At 41.0% G+C, this 24,018-nt stretch overlaps 1 protein-coding gene across 10 annotated transcripts in view; it reads right to left on the reverse strand.

Annotated features, from left to right (window-relative positions):
- The window catches only part of CORIN (corin, serine peptidase), a 221,422-nt gene that overhangs the window by 160,028 nt on the left and 37,376 nt on the right, over window positions 1–24,018 (reverse strand). For all 10 annotated transcript variants that reach the window (XR_009757878.1, XR_009757877.1, XM_061584453.1 and 7 more), the window contains 2 exons: window positions 19,410–19,620; window positions 7,558–7,742 (listed from right to left, as the gene is read on the reverse strand). Coding sequence is in view for 8 of the 10 variants with exons in the window: in XM_061584453.1 (XP_061440437.1) it covers window positions 7,558–7,742; window positions 19,410–19,620 (396 nt within the window). In the remaining 2 variants the exon portion in view is untranslated. The remainder of the gene's footprint in view (window positions 1–7,557; window positions 7,743–19,409; window positions 19,621–24,018) is intronic.

Here is a 24,018-nt window from a genome sequence, read left to right on the forward strand (position 1 = left end):
AACTGGGATAAGGTCACTATTTAAAAGGCTTGTTGAAAGAGGTGCAAAAAAGATAACAGACATGGTGCCTGTCTAATATTTAAGGGGAGGGAATTCCAAAGTGTTGGTGCCACAACACCAAAGGTTCACTTCCTATGTTGTGCAGAACGGACTTCCTGATAAGATGGTATCTGGAGGAGGCCCTCACCTGCAGAGTGTAGTGACTGGGTATATAAGGGATAAGATTATCTTTCATGTATCCTTGTCCCAAACTGCACAGGGTTTTGTACAACAAAACTAGAACGTTGAACTTGGCCTGATAGCTAATGGTCAGCCAGTGTAATTCTTTCAGCAGCAGGGTAACATGCTGGTGATACTCTGTCCCAGTGAGCAGTTGTACCACTGAATTTTGCACAGCTACAGCTTCTGGACCAACCTCAAGGGCAGCCCCACATACAGCATGCTACAATAATCCAGTCTGGAGTTTACCAGTGCAGGGACAACAGTGGTCAAGCAATCCCAATCCAGAAATGGCTGCAGCTATCTTACCAGCCGAAGCTGGTAAAAGGCACTCCTAGCCACTGAGCTCACCTGGGCCTCTAGCAATAAAGATGGATCCAGGAGCACCCCAAACTACTAATCCATTCTTTCAGAGGGAGTACGACCCTATCCAAAGCAGGTAATTCATCAATTATCTGAACTTGGGAACCACCAATCTATAGTTCCTCTGTCTTGCTAAGATTCAGGGTCAGTTTATTGGCCCTCATCCTGCCTACCACCGAGTCCACTCACCAGTCCAGGAACTTCATGGCCTCCCCCAATTCAGATGTTACAGAGAAGTAGAGCTGGGTATCATCAGCGTACGCTACCTTGCCCCAAATCTCCTGATGACCACTCCCAAGAACTCCATATAGATATTAAACAGTATGAGGGACAAGATGGAACTCTGCGGCACCACACAGCACAACTGCCAGGGGGCCAAAAGACAGTCACCCAATGCTATTCTCTGAAAACAACCTTGGAGATAGGATCGGAACCACTGTAAAACAGTGTAGGCAAAACCCATCTCACGGAGTCAACTCAGAAGGATACCATGGTCAATGGTATCAAAAGCTACTAAGATATCAAGTAAAAATAGCAGGGTCACACTCTCCCTGTCCTTTTCCTGATAAAGGTCATCTATCAGGGCAACCAAGGCCAATTCAGTCCCATAACCAGGCCTGAACCCAGATTGGAATGGGTCAAGATAATCTGTTTCATCCAAGAGTACTTGTAATTGCTGCATCACAAATGTCTTGATTACCTTCCCTATAAAGGGAATATTGTCGACTGGACAGTTGTTATATGACTTCAAGTCGATTACAACTTACGGCAACCCTATGAATCAGTGACCTCCAGTAGCATCTGTCATGAACCACCATGTTCAGATCTTGTAAGTTCAGTCCCGTGGCTTCCTTTATGGAATCAATCCATCTCTTGTTTGGTCTTCCCCTTTTTCTACTCCCTTTTGTTTTTCCCAGCATTATTGTCTTTTCTAGTGAATCATGTCTTCTCATGATGTGTCCAAAGTATAACCTCAGTTTCATCATTTTAGCTTCTAGTGATAGTTCTGGTTTAATTTGTTCTAACACTCAATTATTTGTCTTTTTTGCAGTCCATGGTATGCGCAAAGCTCTCCTCCAACACCACATTTCAAATGAGTTGATTTTTCTCTTATCCACTTTTTTCACTGTCCAACTTCCACATCCATACACAAAGATCAGGAATACCATGGTCTGAATGATCCTGACTTTACTGTTCAGTGATACATCTTTGTATTTGAGGACCTTTTCTAGTTCTCTCATAGCTGCCCTACCCAGTCCTAGCCTTCTTCTGATTTCTTGACCATTGTCTCCATTCTGGTTAATGACTGTGCCAAGGTATTGATAATCCTTGACAAGTTCAATGTCCTTGTTGTCAGCTTTAATGTTACATAAATCTTCTGTTGTCATTACTTTAGTCTTCTTGAAGTTCAGCTGTAGTCCTGCTTTTGTGCTTTCCTCTTTAACTTTCATCAGCATTCGTTTCAAATCATTACTGGTTTCTGCTAGTAGTATGGTATCGTCTGCATATCTTAAATCATTAATATTTCCCCTTCCAATTTTCACACCTCCTTCATCTTGGTCCAATCCCGCTTTCTGTGCAATATGTTCTGCTATAGATTAAACAAATTGGGTGATAAAATACACCCCTGTCTCACAACCTTTCCGATGGGGAACCAATCGGTTTCTCCATATTCTGTCCTTACAGTAGCCTCTTTTCCGGAGTATAGGTTGTGCATCAGGACAATCAGATGTTGTGGCACCCCCATTTCTTTTAAGGCATTCCATAGTTTTTCATGATCTATACAGTCAAAGGCATTGCTGTAATCTATAAAGCACAGGGTGATTTTCTTCTGAAATTCCTTGGTCCATTCTATTATCCAACGTATGTTTGCGATATGATCTCTGGTACCTCTTCCCTTTCTAAATCCAGCTTGGATGCCTGGCATTTCTCATTCCATATATGGTAAGAGCCTTTGCTGTAGAATCTTGAGCATTACTTTACTTGCATGGGATATTAAGGCAACAGTTCGATAATTACTGCATTCCCTGTGACCGCCTTTCTTTGGAATTGGGATGCATATTGAACGCTTCCAGTCTGTGGGCCATTGTTTAGTTTTCCATATTTGTTGACAATTTTTTGCGAACATTTGGACAGATTCAGTCTCAGTAGCTTGTAGCAACTCTATTCGTATCCCATCTATTCCTGCTGATTTGTTTCTTCCAAGCATTTTAAGAGCAGCTTTCACCACACATTCAGTGTATTGCTTCCATCTTCCTTTTATTTCATCTTGGTCAGTCAGTGTGTTCCCCTGTTGATTATTCAACATCCCTACTCTTTGTTTAAATTTCCCTTTCATTTCTCTAATCATTTGGAATGGGGCTCTTGTTCTACCCTCTTCGTTGTCCTCTTCTATTTCTATACAGTAACTATTATAATAGTTCTCTTTGTCCCTATGTACTAGTTGCTATACTGTTGCATTTAGGGTTCTAACCGTGTTTCTATCTCCTTTTGCTTTTGCTTTCCTTCCCTCTTTAACCATTTTAAGAGTTTCTTCAGTCATCCATTGAGGTCTTTCTCTCTGTTTAACTAGAGGTATTTTTTTTGCATTCTTCCCTGATAATGTCTCTGACTTCACTCCATAGTTCTTCTGGTTCTCTGTCAACTAAGTTTAAAGCCTCACATCTCTTCCTTATTTGATCTTTATATTCTTTATATTCTTCTGGGATGTTATTTATTATTTATTTATTTATTTATATCCCACCCTTCCTCCCAGCAGGAGCGCAGGTCAACAATTTAAATTGTATTTTAGCATTATGATTGCTTTCCTGTTGTTCTTCAGCTTTACTCTGATTTTCGGTATTACCAGTTCATGATCTGTACCGCAGTCTGCTCCTGGTCTTGCTTTTGCAGAAAGTATGGAGCTTCTCCATTTTCTGCTACCAGTTATATAATCCATTTGATTCCTATATTGACCATCTGGTGATGTCCACGTGTACAGCCATCTTTTCGGTTGCTCAAAAAATGTGTTTGCTGTTGTGTGCTTATTAGAATGCCTGAAATAACTCCTCCAACACCGGATGGGTGGCTACATCCGTGGCTACATCACTCTCTCCGGAGAAGGGTCTATAATAGTGCCCTAGTGGTGTAACTTTCTCCTCTTGGAGACATGAATGGTCATACAGTGATGGGGCTCTACTGTATGTTTGTTTTTCTATATCTGTATCTATATCTATATATTTGTTTTCTCTAGCTTTTGCAGACTAGATTGATTTGAGCTTGTTTAGTGATATTTTGTGGTGTCGATATTGTTGAAGTTTTTTATTATTATGTTCTGAATTGTTTTTATTATATTGTTTTATTCTTGCTGTGGAAGCCGCTTTGAGGTCACCTGGTGATGAAAAGCAGCATACAAATATACTAAATAAATAATTAATAAATAATAATAAACAAATTATTGGCTTCACAGAATTCAATAAGTCCTTCTCCTGCTTCATTTCTATCTCCTAAGCCCCATTTCCCCACAATTCCTAGTTCTTCTCTGCTCCCTACTTTTGCATTCCAGTCCCCCATGATTATCAAAACATCTTGTTTTGGTGTGTGATCAATTTCTTCCTGTACTTCTGCGTAAAATCTCTCCAATTCCTCTTTTTCTGCATTTGCCATTGGATGATGGTTATGTTAATGGGTTGGATGATGGATAACTTGGATGATGGTTATATTAATAGATTTCCCGTTTAATTTCATTGACATCACTCACTCAGACCTTGCGTTATAGCTCCTAATTGATTTTGCTACATCACTTCTCACTATTAAAGCAACCCCGTTTCTTAATTCTTAATTTCTCATTTCCTGCATAAAATATTTTGTAGTTGCCTGATTGAAAATATCCCATTCTCATCCATTTTAATTCACTCACACCAAGTATTGTAATGTTGATACGTTCCATTTCCTGCTTGACAATTTCTAACTTTCCCTGGTTCATGCTTCTCACATTCCATGTTCCTATTGTGTGCATCATACAACTCCAGACTCTCCTTTTGCATCTGTGCGCATCAGCCTCTGGGCTTCCTTTCGGCTTTGACCCAGCTGCACCATTAGTCACAGCGCTACTCAAACTTGTCCTTTGTTGATCCTCAGTAGCTCAGGTTCAGGGTGGGCTTCTTCAGGAGCAGTCAGATCACCGCCTCTTTCAGGACAGCTGGGACCACTTTCTCTTGCAAAGATGTATTGACCACACTCTGGATCCACTCAGTCATACCCTCTTGTTAAACTTTAATAAGCCAATAAGGGCAAGGGTTGAGAGGATACGTCATTGGCCTCATCGTCACAAGCACCTTGTCCACGCCATCAGGCTGCATCAACTGAAACTGACTCCAAAAAGTTACAGTAGATGTTGCACTGGACACCTCACTGAGAACTATTTTATGTTAACCGCCCAGAGAGCTATTGCTAGTTGGGCGGTATATAAGTTTAATAAATAATAATAATAATAATAATAATAATAATAATAATAATAATAATAATAATAATAATAATAATAATAATAACTATAGCAGATGTAGATGGGGCATCAAAATTGCTATGGAGGCAAGCAATTTTCCCTCAAAGTGCCTTGCAAACAATTCACAGTGGGCTTCTGAAGGATCTAAAACTCCAATTTCTGGAGCTGATGTTAACAGAGCCCTAACAATACGAAAAAGCTCCACCTGATGGCTACTTGAGGATGCAATGGAGGCAGAGAAATGGGCCTTCTTTACCGCCCTCACCACCATACAATAGGCACGGTTATGATGTTTCACTCATGCCCAATCAGCCTTTTGCCACTTGTGCTGTAGCCATCATCCAGCCTGTTTTATTGCCCTTAGTTCACTGGTGTACCAAGGTACAAACCAGGCTCCGTGATTCCGGAGAGGGCGCTCAGGGGCAACCGTATTAAGACCCAATGTGTCTAGTTGTTCCACAGTATAACAAGGGCTTCAACAGAGTCACCTAACTATTACCAGACTATTAGTGAATGAACCCATGCTACATCTATTCAGACAGATGAAGAGGAGAACAACAGGAGAATCAGCCCAAACAGCTAAAATATACTCTATGACATGAAAAAATGTGCCTAAAGTGACAATGTAGGGCTGGGAAAGACCCCTGTTTAAAACCCTGGAAGACCCTCTGCTAGTTAGTGTAGAGGCAATAATGAGATAGATGGTCCAATGGTCTGACTTAATATAGAGCTGCTTCCTAAGAATGAAAGAGGGACAAAGAAGAATGGACTATTTATCCTCTATGCCCCCTTTATCTACTGCAAGTGATTTCACATCCCCACATGTCTGTTTCTAAAACACAAGCTCACGTGATATTATGTTACTTTAACAGTTTTTAAAGTCCATATATTTTAAGCCAGTGAAAGGAGAGATTTTGTCATTTGAAAATATAGAATCTAGCATATTTCCTCGTCAGCCTCCTATATAGGGTTGCCAGGTTCATAGGCTGAGACTGGTCCTGTATCTTTAGGAGAAGAGAAAGTAAGCCAAGTGTAGAAGTTCTTGCAACACTGTAATAAGAAAAACCACAAGGTGGAATTCTCCCTTCCCCCTGCACATCTTTTAAAGATACAGAAGACCTCTTGGTTGCCAGGATCAGCCTCCAACAGGTCTTCTGTATCTTTAAAAGTTGTGCAGGGGGAAGGGAGAATTCCATCTTGTGGTTTTTCTCTTTACAGTGTTGCAAGAACACCTGCACTTGGCTGACTTTCTCTTCTCCTAAAAATACAGGATCAGTCTCAGGCCATGAACCTGGCAACCCTGCTCCTATATCTTGTAAATGAGAATCTGTAGATTTAAAATGGCTTCAGCATCATGCAGTATCATGCAAGCACAGAGATGTTAGTAACAACAAACACTAATGCTGCAATCCAATACACACTTACCTAGGAGTAAATCCCACTGAACTCAATGGAGGTTACTTCTGAGTAGGCATGTATTGGACTGCAGCCTAATTCACTTTTACAACAAAAGACTAAATACTCAGTTCCATTGGCTTGGCATAATCCCCATCTTTTCAGTGAGGATAGTATTTAAAACCATACTGAACAATTCACAAACTACACACATACAAAATCCGGAAAATAGCATTAACATTCAAATGTAATAGACTACATCAGTTATAGACTCTTATGGGGACCAACGAAACCTGCCTTACCCCAAACTGCAGAGAAATACTGCTTTAGTTACTACCAAATCTAACCTTCCTTGTTTCTCCAAAGACAGTACCATTAAGCTTATGTGAATTTCAATATTGCTTTCTAGACTTAAACCCCAAAAGTAAGATCAATGACGCCCAAGGAGCAACTCCATTTTAGCGAAGAGTTTGCCTTCTCCTGCTTTACATTTTTCCTCTTCTGAATCTGTCTACAATTTCTTTAGAGGACTTGACAGTTCATCAAGGCTTTTACCATTTTTTGGCCAAGATACATGTTTGCACATTTAATTATTTTTAAATAGAGATTTTTTTAAGCCACATTTTAGGACACCACTCACAAGGCAGTTTACATGGTTATAATATCATTAAAATAAGTCACAGTTTTGAAAAACAGTTACAACACCACAGTATTGATATCAGAAAGGCAGGCTCTACTTCCTGTGAATGCATAGCGTTGAGGGTTCTTGCTTTCTCCCTTTAAAACAATTTAAAACTAATATGTAGGCCAGATCAGGCCACTAAAAAACATTAAGTGAACCAAATTAAAATAGTACCAATATTACAAAATCTTAAGAAAGACCCAAAACACATTACACACAGCCACATGTATCTTTTTGTTATCCAAAGGGAGATTCTGCAGCTGCTTTTTCCACTCAAAAACCAACAGGAGAAAATATACTGTTAACGTGCGAGAGAAAAGATATGGCTATTTGTAACATGCAATTTGAACATTATATGTAGAACCTGAAACATGCTGCATCATGCACTTGGGCAACATTTTTTAAAAGAACTTACATCGCTTCCCTTTTTCTTGTTCTGGGGAGAAGCAGTTCCTGTGGCTGGCAGTGTCATTTTCAGTTTTGTTTTGGAACTGGGAACATGCAAGGAACTCTGGCCATGAAGAATTCACCATCCCAAGAACTGGTTCACATCCTTCCTTTGCAGCCTCACAAAATGATCTACAAGGCAGCAGTCCATGACTAGAAAGGAAAAATATATACCTAAGATTACTGTCCCAGTATATATAATTATTTTTACTTTTTAAAATGAAAGGCACAAATACAGTATTTTATTTTTAAATAGCAAAGATCCCCTCTTTGCTAAGAGCATTTCCTAGGCTCCTAGCCCCACAGAAGAGCCATTCTTCATTTTGATCTCAGTGGAGAAGTGATAAGGCTCACCTTCCCATGCACAGCTTTTACTTCACTGTGCCCTCATTTGCATGTAATGTTAAGCCAAGCCACAACACAACAAGCTAAGCCAAACTATGCCTTAGCTCAGTGCAGCAGCAAAATAACTAGGGAGGAATTAAGTGGCTGCAATCTCCTCACCAGGAACCTGCATGTTTGCTCATACACACTAAACCATGGTATGACCAAGCGTCAAACAAGGCCATCAAGGATTTGACTTCTCTGTCCCTGTAAGGAAAATCAAAATATGTAGCTGCCAACTATGTATTTAGCTCTTACAGTGCTTCTACAACTTTTCTCGAGATTGATATCTAGAGTATAGAGGAGTACTAGAGAGGAATGCTGTCAAGTACAGCCTTCCTGTAGCACCTAGCAAGCAACCTCCACCAGGCCTCTAACATAAGAACTGAACACATAATGTTATCAGTTTCACCAGCCCTGCTCTATATTGCTGGTGGCTGCTGGGAAGTGTAAAATGCATAAGATAGGGTTACTCATCTGTGATTATTACTAGTACTTGTTGCAAATATTGCACCCTAAATGGGAATCACTCACTATAGAGAAGGCATTCTTTCATGTGATTGTAACAGGGTCTAACTGCAGCATCGGGCCTTTCAGACAACAATAATGGGAAAAACCACAAGGTGGAATTCTCCCTGCCCCTTGTACAACTTTTAAAGATACAGAAGACTTCTTGGTTGCCAGGTACACTGGGTACTAGAGAGGTTCTGTCTCCCTTTCTGTCTTCCTGCTCCCACCACCATAGTCTGCTGCACAGAAAAGAGTGCAGCTTACTTTTGATCTGCAGGCCTCCCCTGAAAGATCCACCAACAAAGAAGAGGAAGAAGGCAGACTTCACTCTTTCTTTTCACTGTGCCTTTCTCTTGCTTGCCTATTCCTTGCTACTGGGATAGGGCAAAGGGGACTCTGGACAAGCCTCTTATGGCTTAGTTTAAGGACGCCTCCTAGATTCACTGCCTTAAGGCTTACCAGGTTTGGAGGGGCACAGAGATGCTAGAAGATTATCCTCAGTGCTCTGCTCAGAAGTATGGGCTATATTTTTATTATTATTATTATTTATTTATTATTATTTATTTATTGCACTTGTATACCGCCCCATAGCTGAAGCTCTCTGGGTGGTTTACAGCAATCAAAAACATTAAAACATATATACAATTTAAAACACATATTTTAAAAACAATTTAAAACACAATTTTAAAATTTAAAACAATATAAAAACAATTTTAAACACATGCTAAAATGCCTGGGAGAAGAGGAAAGTCTTGACCTGGCACCGAAAAGATAACAGTGTTGGAGCCAGGTGCATCTCGTCAGGGAGATCATTCCATAATTTGGGGGCCACCACTGAGAAGGCCCTCTCCCTTGTTGCCAGCCTCCAAGCTTGACAGAGGGACTGATGTAAGGCCCCCCACATTCAGATCACCATGTCCAGATGCAAAAACCAAGTCTAGAGTATGCCCTGCTACATGTGTTGGGCCAATGGCATATTGGGACAGTCCCATGGTTGTCATGGAGACCATGAAATCCTGAGCCACCCCGGATAAAGTGGCCTTGGCATGGATGTTGACATCCCCCAGACCCAACAGTCTGGGGGATCTCAACAGTACACCTGAGACAACCTCCATCAGCTCAGCTAGGGAGTCTGTTGGGCAGCAGGGTGGGCGGTACACCAACACAATCCCCAGTCTGTCCCGCTGACCCAACATAAGGTGCAAACACTTCAGACCAGTAGTCACATGGACAGGGTGCCTGCAGAGGAAGATGGAGCTCCTATAGACCACAGCAACCCCCCCCCTCCCCGACCCTCAGGTCTACCCTGATGCTGGACCAGGTACCCTGGTGGACATAGCTGGGAAAGACTGACTCCCCCCTGCTCACCCACCCTGCTCATATGACTGGCTAACAGCTGCATGCCTTTCTGCTTGAGGGTGGGAACCACGTATGTATATGATTGCAGCTTTAGGAATGCCTAGGATTGCATTACACAGCAGCTAATGACATTATTTATTGGTGGCCACACAACAGTTTGCAAATGAGCAATCATATTGTAGTCTCTTTTAGAAAAAGCAACAGAATGTTTACTAGGCAATCTGCAGTCAGATCAGAGTAATGTTCAGTACTTTGATATTCTTGTACAAGTCTAAAAATCAACATTCAGAACAACTGTATTTTACTATTATGATCAGTTATTTTGTATTTTGAGTTGAAAGCTGTATTTTTAATAAAGTTACATGATATTAAAAGGGGAAAATGTTTTCTGCTCTCATTCCTTATCCATTTGTGTGGGGAAATTCTGGATTTCTGGTGCACCAATATGAGTTATATGTAAAATGTATGTCATTATGTGATTTGACAAGTCAAGTTTTATTTAGCTAAGCTTTTAGTATAAGTGAGAAACTAAAGTTGGGCAAATCTGTAGAATACTGAATAACTAATTCTAGAAAGCTGTGGTCTTCTTTAAATCCAAGCTATATTTTACATGCCTTCATTCCTGGGAGAGAGCCAGTGTGGTGTAGTGGTTAGAGTGTTGGACTATGACCTGGGAGACCAGGATTCAAATCCCCACACAGCCATAAAGCCCATTGGGTGACCTTGGGCCAGTCACTGCCTCTCAGCCTCAGAGGAAGGCAATGGTAAACCACCTCTGAATACCGCTTACCATGAAAATCCTATTCATAGGGTCACCATAAGTAAGAATCGACTTGAAGGCAGTCCATTTCTATTTTCATTCCTGGGCCTGAGACCAATCTCTTTGAGATTTATCACACAGCTGATAAACATTTTATTGATTTCTGCTCTTTCTTTAAAAATTGTATTACAACAAACGAAATGCCTAAGAAGTGTTGGAATCTCACACAACTGCTATTCATATATAACTTGGCAAACAACGCTATGATTAAAATCTGTAGCCAGTTTTCAACTGCTACAAAAACAAACCAGAATCAGCAGATTACTTTAGCTTTATTTGTAAAAAGGGTATCCAAAGAACACTACTTTTTCTGATGTAACATAGTTATAATAACTAATGCCTAATCCTAACATATTTCAATGGTATCAGTTTAAACCTCCTCCTGGCCTCATCACTCTACCTTTATCTTTCCATTCTCATACCTCAATATATCCCCTATCTTCTTTTCTTGAGTGGATGGTGTCATTATACAGAGTCATGAAGAGGCATTGGATTTAGTTATATCTGGGTGGAGTCAGGAGTGTTCAATAAGATTCTTGTTTAGCTTCCTACCTGATGCATATTCTAACTGGAGGCCATGCTGCAAGGGCCATTCCTCTCAGACTGACACAGCTGCCTAGAACATCTATGCTACCCTGCTTCTACACCCTGGTGTGTGTGTGTGATAATTGCTGTTTTTTAAAATAATGTTATTGTTATCTAGTTTTGTAAATTGTATTGTTTTATTGATGTATTGATGTGTTCTTCTTGCAAGCCGCCTTGAGGGCCTTTTGGCCATAAGGCAGGGTATAAATATATAAATATTAATAATAATAGGATTCTGTCCATTCTCCCTTGCTGTCCTTAATGTAGGAACAGTTGAACAGAAGAAGCTGCCTTATACCAAGTCAAATAATCTAGTACAGTACTGTCTACACTGATTGGCAGCAGTTCTCCAGGGTTTCAGGAAGGGGTCTCTCTCAGCCCTATCTAAGGATGCCAAGAATTGAACCTAGGACCTTGTGCATGTAAAGCGTGTGACATGACCAAGAGCCATGACCATTACCTTCTGTAATTCCTTCTCCGACCAAGAATTCCCTTGTAGTGCTACTTTTCCCTCTTCTTTCAAACATCCTTAAATCCTTACAGAGGAATCCTAACTTGGCCCCAGGGACAATCAGAATGAAAGAGCCACCACCACCACATCTGAAGCCCTACCAGCTTCTGCCTGTCAGGGTGAAAGGTGGGGGTGGTTTTTATGGGGGAAGTGCTGTGCAAACTCCAGGCTAGAATAGCAGAGGGGCTCTAATCAAACCCCTTTCAAGCAAATGAACCCCTTGATCTTGCTCCATCCCTGATTCAACCAGTTATGCCCTATTTGGGAGTGTTATGCCAGATACTACCAATGGGATTCTTGCCAGCAGTAGTTCTGCAATAGCCAGCACCTTTCAATGGCCTAATGGGGCATTCTCAACAGCAGAAAACTCCCCCACCCTACCATTCATGCAATTAACACAATCAGGGCAGTGCAAGGGTATACAATGAAAAAAGAAAAGAAAAATACAAATTGTTTACATTTCGTCTAAACAAAGATTTACAAGTTATTATCAATTCTCACTGCTGATGTGATTTTTTGAAAACAGGTGCTGAGTGGAAAGTGGATCCTCACAGACTAGGGTGCACATTGACTTCAGCATATAGCCAACCCATAACACAAATAAGGTTTGCAATATTATTCACCCTCTTTATACCCGTATCTAGTAAACTACTAAGCTTGCTGGACATGTGCTTGGAAACAGCTTGAGGGTACTTTGGAGCAGAGCAGCAGTAAATAGGATGTCTGCCCCCTTTTGGAACTTCTAGTTTGCTTGACTCCATCTCTTCTTTGACATACAGAGCACCCCCACTACATCCTTCCCTGCCCTTCCTTATAGACTTTGTATCCAGCTCATGCCTCTCTTTAAATGTTTCTAGAATGTGCATTTTCCCCTATGGTGCTTTGACCTCTTTGAATGGCTATGATGTCCCCCTGGACACTGTCATTGCCTGCTTCCGCTGCCACACAGCTACAATTCTCCACGTCCATTTGTTTACTGTTTTATGGTGCTACTGAGTCCTCTCCAGCACCATCTATGGAGCTATCTAGATGAAACATGGCATCCACAACTTTTGCACCAGGCAGTCAAGTAACCACGCAATAGGCACACCCATCACAAACCCAGCTATCTATGACTCTAATGATAGAATTGCCCACTACAAGGACTCCCTATCTTCTGGAGGAGCATCTGCAGTGCGAGAGGATATCTGCATGATCCCAAAGGAATGGTCGCTTCTAAGGAATCATTTCCCTCTTCCACAGAGAGTTGTGACCTTTCCTGAGACCCTCATTCTCCATGACAGCAGAGGAGCTGCTGTTGTGAGAATGGGATGCCACTACCATGTCTCTTCTTCTCCAGGTCAGTTACCTAGGCCTCATGGGAACAAACTTGTTCTTTGAGTTTCATAGCTCACTGCACTGAGCATACACTTATTGCTATCCAGCAGGGAGATAGTTGTACATGTGAATTTACTTACAATGCACTGGATAGTCTCCACATCCCCCCTGGCTATCTGCCTGCGTATCTAGTACTGATTTGAGTTTCTTTACTTGGGAGCTTGGGATTTGTTAGGTCAAAAGAGGGGGGAAAGAAGTCTGTCCTGGCCTCCTTGCACAGCTGCCTCACTCGCTTGTTATCTTGACATTTTGTCACTGGAGCAGACACTTTGTCAGCTGGGGATATCCTCTTGCTCATAAAGCAGGCTCCCTCACTGTTTTATTACATGTATTTGCATGTAACATGTAGTGAAATCCTATTTGACAGAGTATGCTTTTTATAATTTATTTATTTATTTATTTATTTATTGCACTTGTATACCACCCCATAGCTGAAGCTCTCTGGGCGGTTTACAGCAATCAAAAACATTAAAACAAATATACAATTTAAAACACATATTTTAAAAACAATTTAAAACACAATTCTAAAATTCAAAACAATATAAAAACGATTTAAAAACACATGCTAAAATGCCTGGGAGAAGAGGAAAGTCTTGACCTGGCGCCGAAAAGATAACAGTGTTGGAGCCAGGCGCATCTTGTCAGGGAGATCATTCCATAATTTGGGGGCCACCACTGAGAAGGCCCTCTCCCTTGTTGCCAGCCTCCAAGCTTCCCTTGGAGTAGGCGCCCGGAGGAGGGCCTTTGATCTTGAACGTAGTGTATGGGTGGGTTCGTATCAGGAGAGGTGTTCCATCAGGTATTGTGGTCCCAAGCCGTGTAGGGCTTATAGGTCAAAACCAGCACCTTGAATCGAGCTCGGAAACATACAGGCAGCCAATGCAAGCGGGCCAGAATGAGTTTTATATGTTTGGACCGTCTGGTCCCTGTTACCAATCTGGCCGCTGCATTTTGCACAAGCTGCAGTTTCCGAACCATCTTCAAAGGCAGCCCCACGTAGAGTCCATTGCAGTAAGCTAATTTGGAGGTTACCAGAGCACGGACAACTGAAGCCAGATTATCCCTGTCCAGATAGGGATGTAGTTGGGCCACCAACCGAAGCTGGTAGAAGGCACTCCGTGCCACCGAGGCTACCTGAGCCTCAAGTGACAGAGATGGTTCTAGGAGAACCCCCAAGCTACAAACCTGCTCTTTCAGGGGGAGTGCAACCCCATCCAGGACAGGTTGGACATCCACCATCCAGTCAGAAGAACCACCCACTAACAGCATCTCAGTCTTGTCTGGATTGAGACTCAGTTTATTAGCCCTCATCCAGTCCATTGTCACAGCCAGGCACCAGTTCAGCACATTGACAGCCTCACCTGAAGAAGATGAAAAGGAGAAATAGAGCTGCGTGTCATCAGCATTCTGATGGCAACGCACTCCAAAGCTCTGGATGACCGCACCCAATGGTTTCATGCAGATGTTGAGCAGCATGGGAGACAGAACTGACCCCTGCGGAACCCCATACTGGAGAGTCCAGGGTGCTGAGTAATGTTCCCCAAGCACCACCTTCTGGAGCCGACCTGCCAAGTAGGAGTGGAACCACCGCAGTGCAGTACCTCCCACTCCCAACTCAGCTAGTCTCCCCAGAAGGATACCATGGTCGATGGTATCGAAAGCCGCTGAGAGATCAAGGAGAATCAACAGAGTCACACTCCCCCTGTCTCTCTCCCGACAAAGGTCATCATACAGGGCGACCAAGGCTGTTTCCGTGCCAAAACCAGGCCTGAAACCCGACTGAAATGGATCCAGATGTCTCATCCAAGAGTGTCTGGAGCTGGCCTGCAACCAATCGTTCCAGGAATGGAACATTTGCTACTGGCCTATAGTTATTAAGATTTTCTGGGTCCAGGGAGGGCCTCCTCAGGAGTGGTCTCACTACTGCCTCTTTCAGGCAGCCAGGGACCACCCCCTCTCGCAGAGAGGCATTAATCACTTCCCTGGCCCAGCCGGCTGTTCCATCCCTGCTAACTTTTATTAGCCAAGAAGGGCAAGGATCCAGCACAGAAGTGGTTGCACGAACTTGTCCAAGCACCTTGTCAACGTCTTGTCAACGTCTATAATTAATATTTGCTCCCTAGCTAATTAGTACCAATACAAAATGGAAGATTTACTGGCCTACCTTATCTCACAAAAACATTTACACAATTGATAGTGATTGTAATCAAGGGGTCTATTTAAGGCAGAATTACCAGATGCACTCTGCAGGAAATATGCATATCAAACTAGCTCTTCCTGGTCCCTAAATGTAGTTAATTTTCTTTTAAACACACCTGACTGGCTGAAATTGCCCCACCCCCCCCAAAAAAAACACTTCACCTGCTATGTTAAATGTAATGTATTTGAGACTAAGTGATATTTAGCCAGAGACATTCTTTTCTGCAGACCTTTCTGGTCAATAAAGAGAATACAGAGGTTTACTCAATTTTTCTCTGGAGAAAGATACCCAGAGACTCTTTTCCCTGCTTCTGTCTGACTTTTCCTGTTTCTCTCCAGTCCTGTAGTAGGTGCTAGAACCTTTATTTCTTCTGTAACAACAGAGAAAAAGGGTTTGGTGTGCCCCCTGACCAAGCTTTCCTGCTTGCAATTTGGACAAGAAAACTCCCAGAACATGTGCTTGATACCATGCCATAAAATAGTAGAAGTTTCAGATTTGCAAAGTCACAAGAAATACATAAATAGCAGAAAATGTAAATAAAAATCAAGATTAAATAATTGAATCAGATCAAAATGTGCCTGTATTTTTACATTTGACATATGTCAATCCTTGACAACCATAATTAGAACAAGTGTTTCACAGACTCCCTCATATCTATAACAACCTTTTTCATTTCACCCATCTCCTTGTCAGCAGCCCTTATCGTTCAGCCCTCTATTTTCTTACCACTCTTCATTCTACACATAACCAAATTCTCGGCCCCCTCTAATCGCTATTAATAGCTACATATTTGATGTAGTTTTCATCTGTCACTTCAGCACCACTTCTTAATTGTTTTAATTCTTGGATTTAGTACTTCATAGTACTAAGTAATAAAAAGCTTTCTTTACTTTAGCAATAGTTCACTTACTGAGGCTGCAGTCCTACACACCATGGTTAGGGTGCCTCTGGCCCTTCAGATGTTGTTGGACTACAACATCCCTGTTGCCCATTGGCCATTATGGTTAGAGCTGATGTGAGCTAGAGCCCAATAACATCTGGAGAATCGAAGGCTATCCATCCCTGCTATCCATCCCTGCTATACATACTTACCTGGGAGTAAGTTCTATTGAACTGACTGGAACTTACTTCCAAACAGACTTGTATAGGCTTGCACAGTAAAACTGTTATGCTGATACATCAGAAAAGCAATGGCTGAGATCCAAAGAGGTATTTTACTTTTTAGGCATGCGGCATGGTGTCCGTGACCTTGAACACCTAACCCTCACATGTCATAGTGGAAACTTTTTTAAAAACATCTCAGATTTTCAAAAACAGTTCACAATGATGCGTAGGAGGAAAATTTCTTAAACGCAGTTCCAAATCGACCTTGAGCATCAAGAATAGCTTGCACAGATCTTTTGATCCTATCAAGAAAAAAATGGGGTTATATTCAACTCAGTCCTACTCAGAATAGATCCACTGAAATTAATGAACCTAAGTTAGTCATGTCCATTGACTTCAATGAGTCTACTCTGAGTAGGACTAATGATGAATGCCGCCTAACATCTTGTACCATTATTGCATATATTCTTATGAATTTGCAAAATGGCATATATGCCAATAGAAAAATTTGAAGCTTTGCCCGTTAGATAGAAGCATCAAAATAAATAAAAAATATCAAGTACAACAATCTTCTAAACGCTTAAACCAATACTCATTAATATTTGAATGCATAATGCTATCTCAGAATTCAAAATCCATGCCATTCTTTTGCTGGCATTTTTGATGGTTTTGGCAGAGATCAAATGCAAAATATAATAAGCCGTCAAATACTAAATGCAACTCCATTTTATCTATCATAAATATCTGTCAAATATTAAATACATCACACTTACATGACGCTATCAAATACCACCAAGTACTAGATACATTATATGTCAACTAGTAAGTAACTGCCATATACCAAATTTTGAAACCAAATATAACTGGACACCAAATGTTTGGCAACTGGTTAAATGTTCAGATAATGTTTTATGTCAAAATTTGCAAAGGAAATTTTTGAGAAAAAAATGGAATCAAATTTATTTCAGCACTAAACATTTCCCTTTTCTAACTCTTGTTAAAACTGAAGGTGTTTGTGAGATAAACAGTGATAGGATGCAAAAACATGCCTTCAAACAACTAAATGAATTAACAATGCCTCATAAAATGATGACACTGCTTTGGGCAATTAGGATAGAGTGACCTTACTAGTATCTACCACTTCTTTTTCATGTATAGATTAGCACTTCCATACTGGAATGGTGCAACAGAGAAGTATTCAGCTACTAATGCGCTAAACACACATGCACACACACACAAATGTAAATCTCACTTTCATGCCTGTAAAAATGATCATTCCTTCCTCTTTGTTTCTCTGCACTGGTTTCTTGTCCTTTATCACATTCATTTCAAATTCTTACTTTGTGATTTTAAAAGTTTGTACTTTGTTGTTCCTTTTTATATTTCTTGTTTAATCTTTGTACTACTCCTAGGCAGTGGTGCAGTCGTCCAGGGTCTCCCTTACTTTTTTGGGAGCAGGATCCCTATGTCTCCAGCATCCTATGAGCCAATCAGCATGAAAGGGGAGTGTGTTGGCCACTGAGAAGAGTCCTGAGAAGGAACATGCTTCCTTGCCCTTTCCTGCTGATTGGAGCCAATCAGAGTGAAAGGAGATGAGTCAGCCATGGAAAAGACTCTTTTCAGTAGCTAACACTGTCCTCTTGTGTGTTTATTGGCTCCTAGGGACGTCTGTTGTGGGAGAAGACATTAACAAAAATCACATTCTCAAGCCAGCAACAAAAAAAGAGGAAGGGGCATGGCTATCACGAAAGGACCCTGCACTTCTGAATTTGCCGCTATACTACTGCTTCTAGAGCTCTGTGTTCCCTTGGTACTAATCTCTTACTTAAGCCAAAGGCTACACTTGTTGTCCCATGCCTCTGTCCATTTTCTTTGCCAGTAGTTTATACTTGGAACTCATTGCCTCCAGAGTTTCATATGATTCAGTCGCTCTTTAACAAGTGCTTCAAGTTACAATTATTTTCATGTATCTTTTCCAATTATTTTAATTTAGTGTCTCTTTTCCCTCATTGTCCCTTCTTACCCACTTCCTCTTTCCTTTTCTAACTGAAACTATTTAGATTGTAAGCTGGTGTGGACAGGTTTTGTTATTGTTATATATTATTCTAGGTGCTTGAAAAATCATCATCATAATCTTCATTATTATGATATATATATATATATCCCCCCAGCATCAACACAAATGCAATACATTTCCAGAGTAGTCCTTTAACACATTTGACTAAGAAGCAAATGCCAGCAAACAGAACAATGTACATGTATGTATGTGTGAGCTTGCTCTGTGTAGTATAGGAAACTCTTCCCCTGGTAGAAGAAAGAAACTTGATTTTGTACACCAACAACAACTTTAAAGCACAATTATGTGAACACAACAGGAGTAAGGGAGAACGGGATGACAGTGTCAGGTCCCACCACAGCCTCCCACAGAGTCTACAAGCCACCTGCATGATCTAGAACCATAGGGACCCCTGAACAATCATCTAAACAGGAGTACTGATGGGAGAAATTGAACTGCTCATTAGCATGCAGCTATTTAAAGCACAACACACCCTGTGAAACTAAGCAAAACTACCTGAAATAGGTAAGAATTCGTTTACATTTAACGTGAGCTGTATTATCTTAGAGAACAGGACAAATAGTTTCACAGACCTTTTTCAAAATGCTGCATATTTAATTCTGCCGTTAGATTGGATTAAGAATCATCCAACTGCCTGGATCAGACTAATAATCCAAAGCAAAATAATTTGCAGGAGTTAATGTGTTCAACACTGTTATAACGCTATTTACTAAATCTTTACTGCTTGCTCTTTACACCTCTTTTAGCTTGGCAACAATCTGTTGAAGACTGCCATCCATAGCTAAATTAGCTAAATTAAAAAGGCGTAAATTTTGACTCTAGACTGAATTGCCACAATTCAATATTTTGCTGTAACTAGCTCTAATCACTGGCCAGCTTTGGTCCCCAAATACCTGTCATCACCATCACTGATGCACTCAGGAAGAGCAAGGCTACAGCCGAACAGCATGATGTGTTGATAGCAGCTGAGGCGGTTGAGATAACTGAAGAACTTAAGAAATTTTTCCATTTCAATGCTTTTGACAATGGGAAGGACTGGTGTTAAAGTGGTGTGGTTATATGGCAGCATTTGGCACTGGCTGTAGATGATATTTATGCAGGAACCTGTGAAATGAGAAAATAATTGGGGCATGAACAACATTATACTACAAGAGAAAAATTGGCTGGCTCGTTGAAATCAGTATGTGACATTTAGCTCCTTTTATGAGCCCTTTCTTGCTTATCCTATCTTCAGCTTTTTTCTACCTCAAACCTCCTTTATCTCCCCTTTGCCTTGATTCTTGTTTCTCATTTTGTTGCCTACTCTGCACCCTACCAACACCCATTTTGGTTCTGGGTACATAGAGCAACATCCCACCCCCATCCTGTTTTCCCTTTAGCAATTGGCATTAGAAGCACACAACACTTGAACATATAACATATAGTAGGCATTGATAGAGTGATATTCTATGAATTTGTCCAAAACTCTTTTAAAATCATCTGAGCCATGGACATCGCTACATCTTATGGCAGTGAATTCCATAAACTAATTACACATTTTGTGAAGACATTCCTTTTTTCTGTCCTTTAATTTCATTGGGTAAACTTGAGTTCTAGTATTAACAGAAGAAAATATATATACTCAGTTCCTCTACACTATGGATAGTCTTATTACGTCAATGATTTTTCTCCTTAGCCATCCAACGAAAAAATCCTGAATGTTTTGTTCTTTTCCCATAGGGAAAGTTGTCTAACCACTTAATGATTTGGATGCTTTTCTCTGCATCTTTTCTAGCTTTATGATTTCACAGCATTCTAAATGCAGCTGCACCATAGATTTACAAAAAGGCATTATTATATCTGTGGTTTTATTTTCAGTCCCTCTCCTTATAATTCCTAATGTAGGGTTTGCCTTTTTCACCACTCCTACCACCTGTTAAGTTCTCTTTCCTGGATAGTCACAACCAGTTCAAATGTCATCAGTTACAGCAGGGGTAGCCAAGGTGAAGTCTCATGGACGTTGTTGGACTCCAACTCCCATTAGTCCCAGCAGCATAGCCAATGGAAAGGGATGATTTGGTTACAAATATGTATATGTGCCTACCTGTTTATGGAAAATTAAATAAAAAGAATTTTTAAAATAAAAAATATTTCATCATTTATATGTGAAGTTAGGATATTTTGCCCCATATGCATCACTGTACATTTGTATACTGTACATTGACTCTCATTTGCTATTTTATTGCCCATTTACCCAGTTTGAAGAAGAGCTCCTTTTGGTAGTATTCCTGAGTTTTCACCATTTTGCATAATTTAGTGTTATCCGCAAACTGACTAATTTTACTACTGACCCTGAATTCATATCATGAATTAGTTAAATAGTATCAGTACCCATAGAGATCTTTCACTCTTGTGAAGTACAAATTTATATTATGTAAAAGATGTAGAAATTAATTAAAATGTGTAGTTAATAATTCAAAAAGTATATGAAAGTAACTGTATTGCAGCTACAGACATCCCTTCAACAGAGGGAGATCAAACAAGAGTCCTGAGTAGGAACTTTGACGAATATCTCCACCAGATTTCACCATTAATGTACAGTAGACCTTGTGTCTTACTTAATCAAGCTATAGACATTCTTTAGGGTTTTTTTTAGAAACTCAAGGAGATCCATTTGCTGATGCCCCAACAGAGCAGACAATCATCATTATAACAAAGAAAATTCAGAGAATTTTGCTTCCAAAAGGTTTTTAAATTTCAAAAACACCTAATTTTGAGTTACCTGATAGTTTAAGCACTGGTTAACACGTTTAAGCTGCCACATGGATATCACTGGAAAAGCTTCCATGCAGAACCATATTATGTTATAACCACTTATGACATGGATAATCCCAATTGGATCAATAGTTTCCAATCCATATGGAAGTAGCTTTAATTCAATAGCCATAAATAAAGCTTAGAACTCGTCTTTTCTCTCAAATCAAGGAGAGGACACATCCTTGTTGTCAATAAAATTATATTCCCAAAAGCTACATTATGTCCTAACATCCAAGGTTCTTTTGAATTTCTAAGGCTTTTTGCATTTTTCGTGCTTTACTCTAGAACATGTGTGGGAAACGTTTGGCCCTCCAGATGTTGCTGAACTACAATTCCCATAATCCCTGGCCATATTTGTGGGGGCTGATGGGAGTTGCATTCAGCAGCATCTGGAGGGCCAAGAGTTCCCCACACCTGCTCTAGAATAACATTTCTTAAGGCTAGGTAAACTAATATTTATCAGATGTTTCAGTTCCAAAGCATCCAGTCTTATTAATTTTTTGTTCCATTTGGAACCCTTGTTTTCACAGATTTGAGGGGGAAACAAACATGACATACAGAAGTAATCTTAGAAGGTGTATATTTTTTTTAAAAAATCACTTCCTAATTTGTCCATTGTTGCACTAGTTATGCTGCATTGTGGTAACATCTCATTTTTAGGGTGGCCAGATGAAAAAAATGTGTAATAATTGTTTGACAAATTACATCTGCTGAAATGTCGGCTTCTTACACAACTATTAAAGGTACAGGAGCCCTTTGTTTCTGGCCACCTTACTAATTTTATCAAACACACTGCTGAGCATTCAAGTAACTGTAGTACATGCACCAATCCAGTCTGAAAGAAAATGTTATCTCCGTTTGATAGTTGTTTCCAAACACAGTGCAATACATGACTACTCAGTTAACTCCCATTGAGTTCAGTGGGGCTTACTACCAGGTAGATTGCAGCCTGCCTAAATAAACTCAAGATTAACCTAGGTTGGTCTTCCTTCATAATTTAAAGTTGCTCGCCTTCGTAGCAGTCTTGATGCCCCATCCACATCTACTGTAGTCCCCAATGAGGTGTCCAGTGCAACATCTGCTTCAACTTCTTGGGAATGGTTTCAGTTGATGTGGCCTGATGATGTAGACAAGGTGCTTGCGATGATGTGGCCAGCGTGTCCTCTCAGTCCTTGTCCTTCTTGGCTTATTAAAGCTTGCCGAGGGGGTTTGACCTAGTGGATCCAGGGTGTGGTCAATGCATCATTGCGGTAGGGAGTGGTTCCAGCCATCCTGAAAGAGGCGGTGATCCGACCGCTCCTGAAAAAGCCCAACCTGGACCCATTGGTCTGCAACAATTACCGACCAGTTACAAATACCCCCTTTTTAGGGAAGGTGATTGAGAGGGTTGTGGCGCAGCAATTGCAAGTACTCTAGGATGAAACAGATTGTCTTTACCCATTCCAGTCTGGTTTCAGGCCTGGTTATGGGACTGAATCGGCCTTGGTCACCCTGATGGATGTCCTTTATCAGGAGAAGGACAGGGAGAGTGAGACCCTGTTACTCTTACTTGATCTCTCAGTGGCTTTTGATACCATTTGACCATGGTATCCTTCTGGGCCAACTTGGTGAGATGATATCAGAGGCACAGTTTTACACTGGTTCTGCTCCTATCTTCAGAGTCGTTTTCGGAGAATAGCATTGGGTGATTGTCTTTTGGCCCCCTGGCAGTTGTGCTGTGGGGTGCCGCAGGGTACTATCTTGTCCCCCATGCTGTTTAACATCTATATGAAGCCCTTGGGAGTGGTAATCAGGAGATTTGGGGCAATGTGTTAGCAGTACGCTGATAATACCCAGCTCTATTTCTCTGTAACATCTGAATAGGAGAGGCCTTGGAAGCCCTGGACCACTGCCTGGACTCGGTGATGGGGAGGGTCAATTAACTGAGTTTGAATGCTAGCAAGATGGAGGCACTGTGGGTTGGTGTTCAGATAATTGGTCAGTTGCCTGCTTTAGATGAGATCATACTCCCTCTGAAAGAGCAGGTCCGCAGTCTGGGAGTGCTCCTGGATCCATCTTTGTTGCTACAGGTCAAGGTGACCTCAATGGCTAGGAGTACCTCTTACTGGCATTGGGTGGTAAGACATTTGTGGCCATTTCTGGACCGGTATAGCCTGACCACTGTTGTCTATGCACTGGTAACCTCCAGGCTGGATTACTGTAATGTGCTTTATGTGGGGCTGCCCTTGAAATTGGTCCAGAAGCTGCAGCTGGTGCAAATGCAGCAGCGAGACTGCTCATTGAGGCTGGGTATCACCAACATGTCACACTGCTGCTGAAATAATTGCACTGGCTATCTATTAGCTACCGGGCTGAGTTCAAGTTTCTGGTTTTGGTGTACAAGGCCTTATACAGCTTGGGACCAGGATACCTGAAATACCGTCTTATATACCCAGTCGATCACTGCGCTTTGCAGGTGTGGGCCTCCTGCAGATACCATCTTATCAGGAGGTCTATTCCACATAACATAGGAAGTGGACCTTTAGCTCAGTAGCACCTACCCTTTGGAATTCCCTCCCCTTAAATATTAGACAGACACCATCTCTGCTATTTTTTCGGCACCTACTGAAGATCTTCCTCTTTCAACAAGCCTTTTAAGTGATGACCTTATATCCCAGTCTGCATCTGTATTGGAATTGTTTTTAAAAAGATGTTTTTAAAGCTTTT

The sequence above is a fragment of the Rhineura floridana genome, chromosome 9 (assembly GCF_030035675.1).
Source record: "Rhineura floridana isolate rRhiFlo1 chromosome 9, rRhiFlo1.hap2, whole genome shotgun sequence".
Classification (NCBI taxonomy): Eukaryota; Metazoa; Chordata; class Lepidosauria; order Squamata; family Rhineuridae; genus Rhineura; species Rhineura floridana.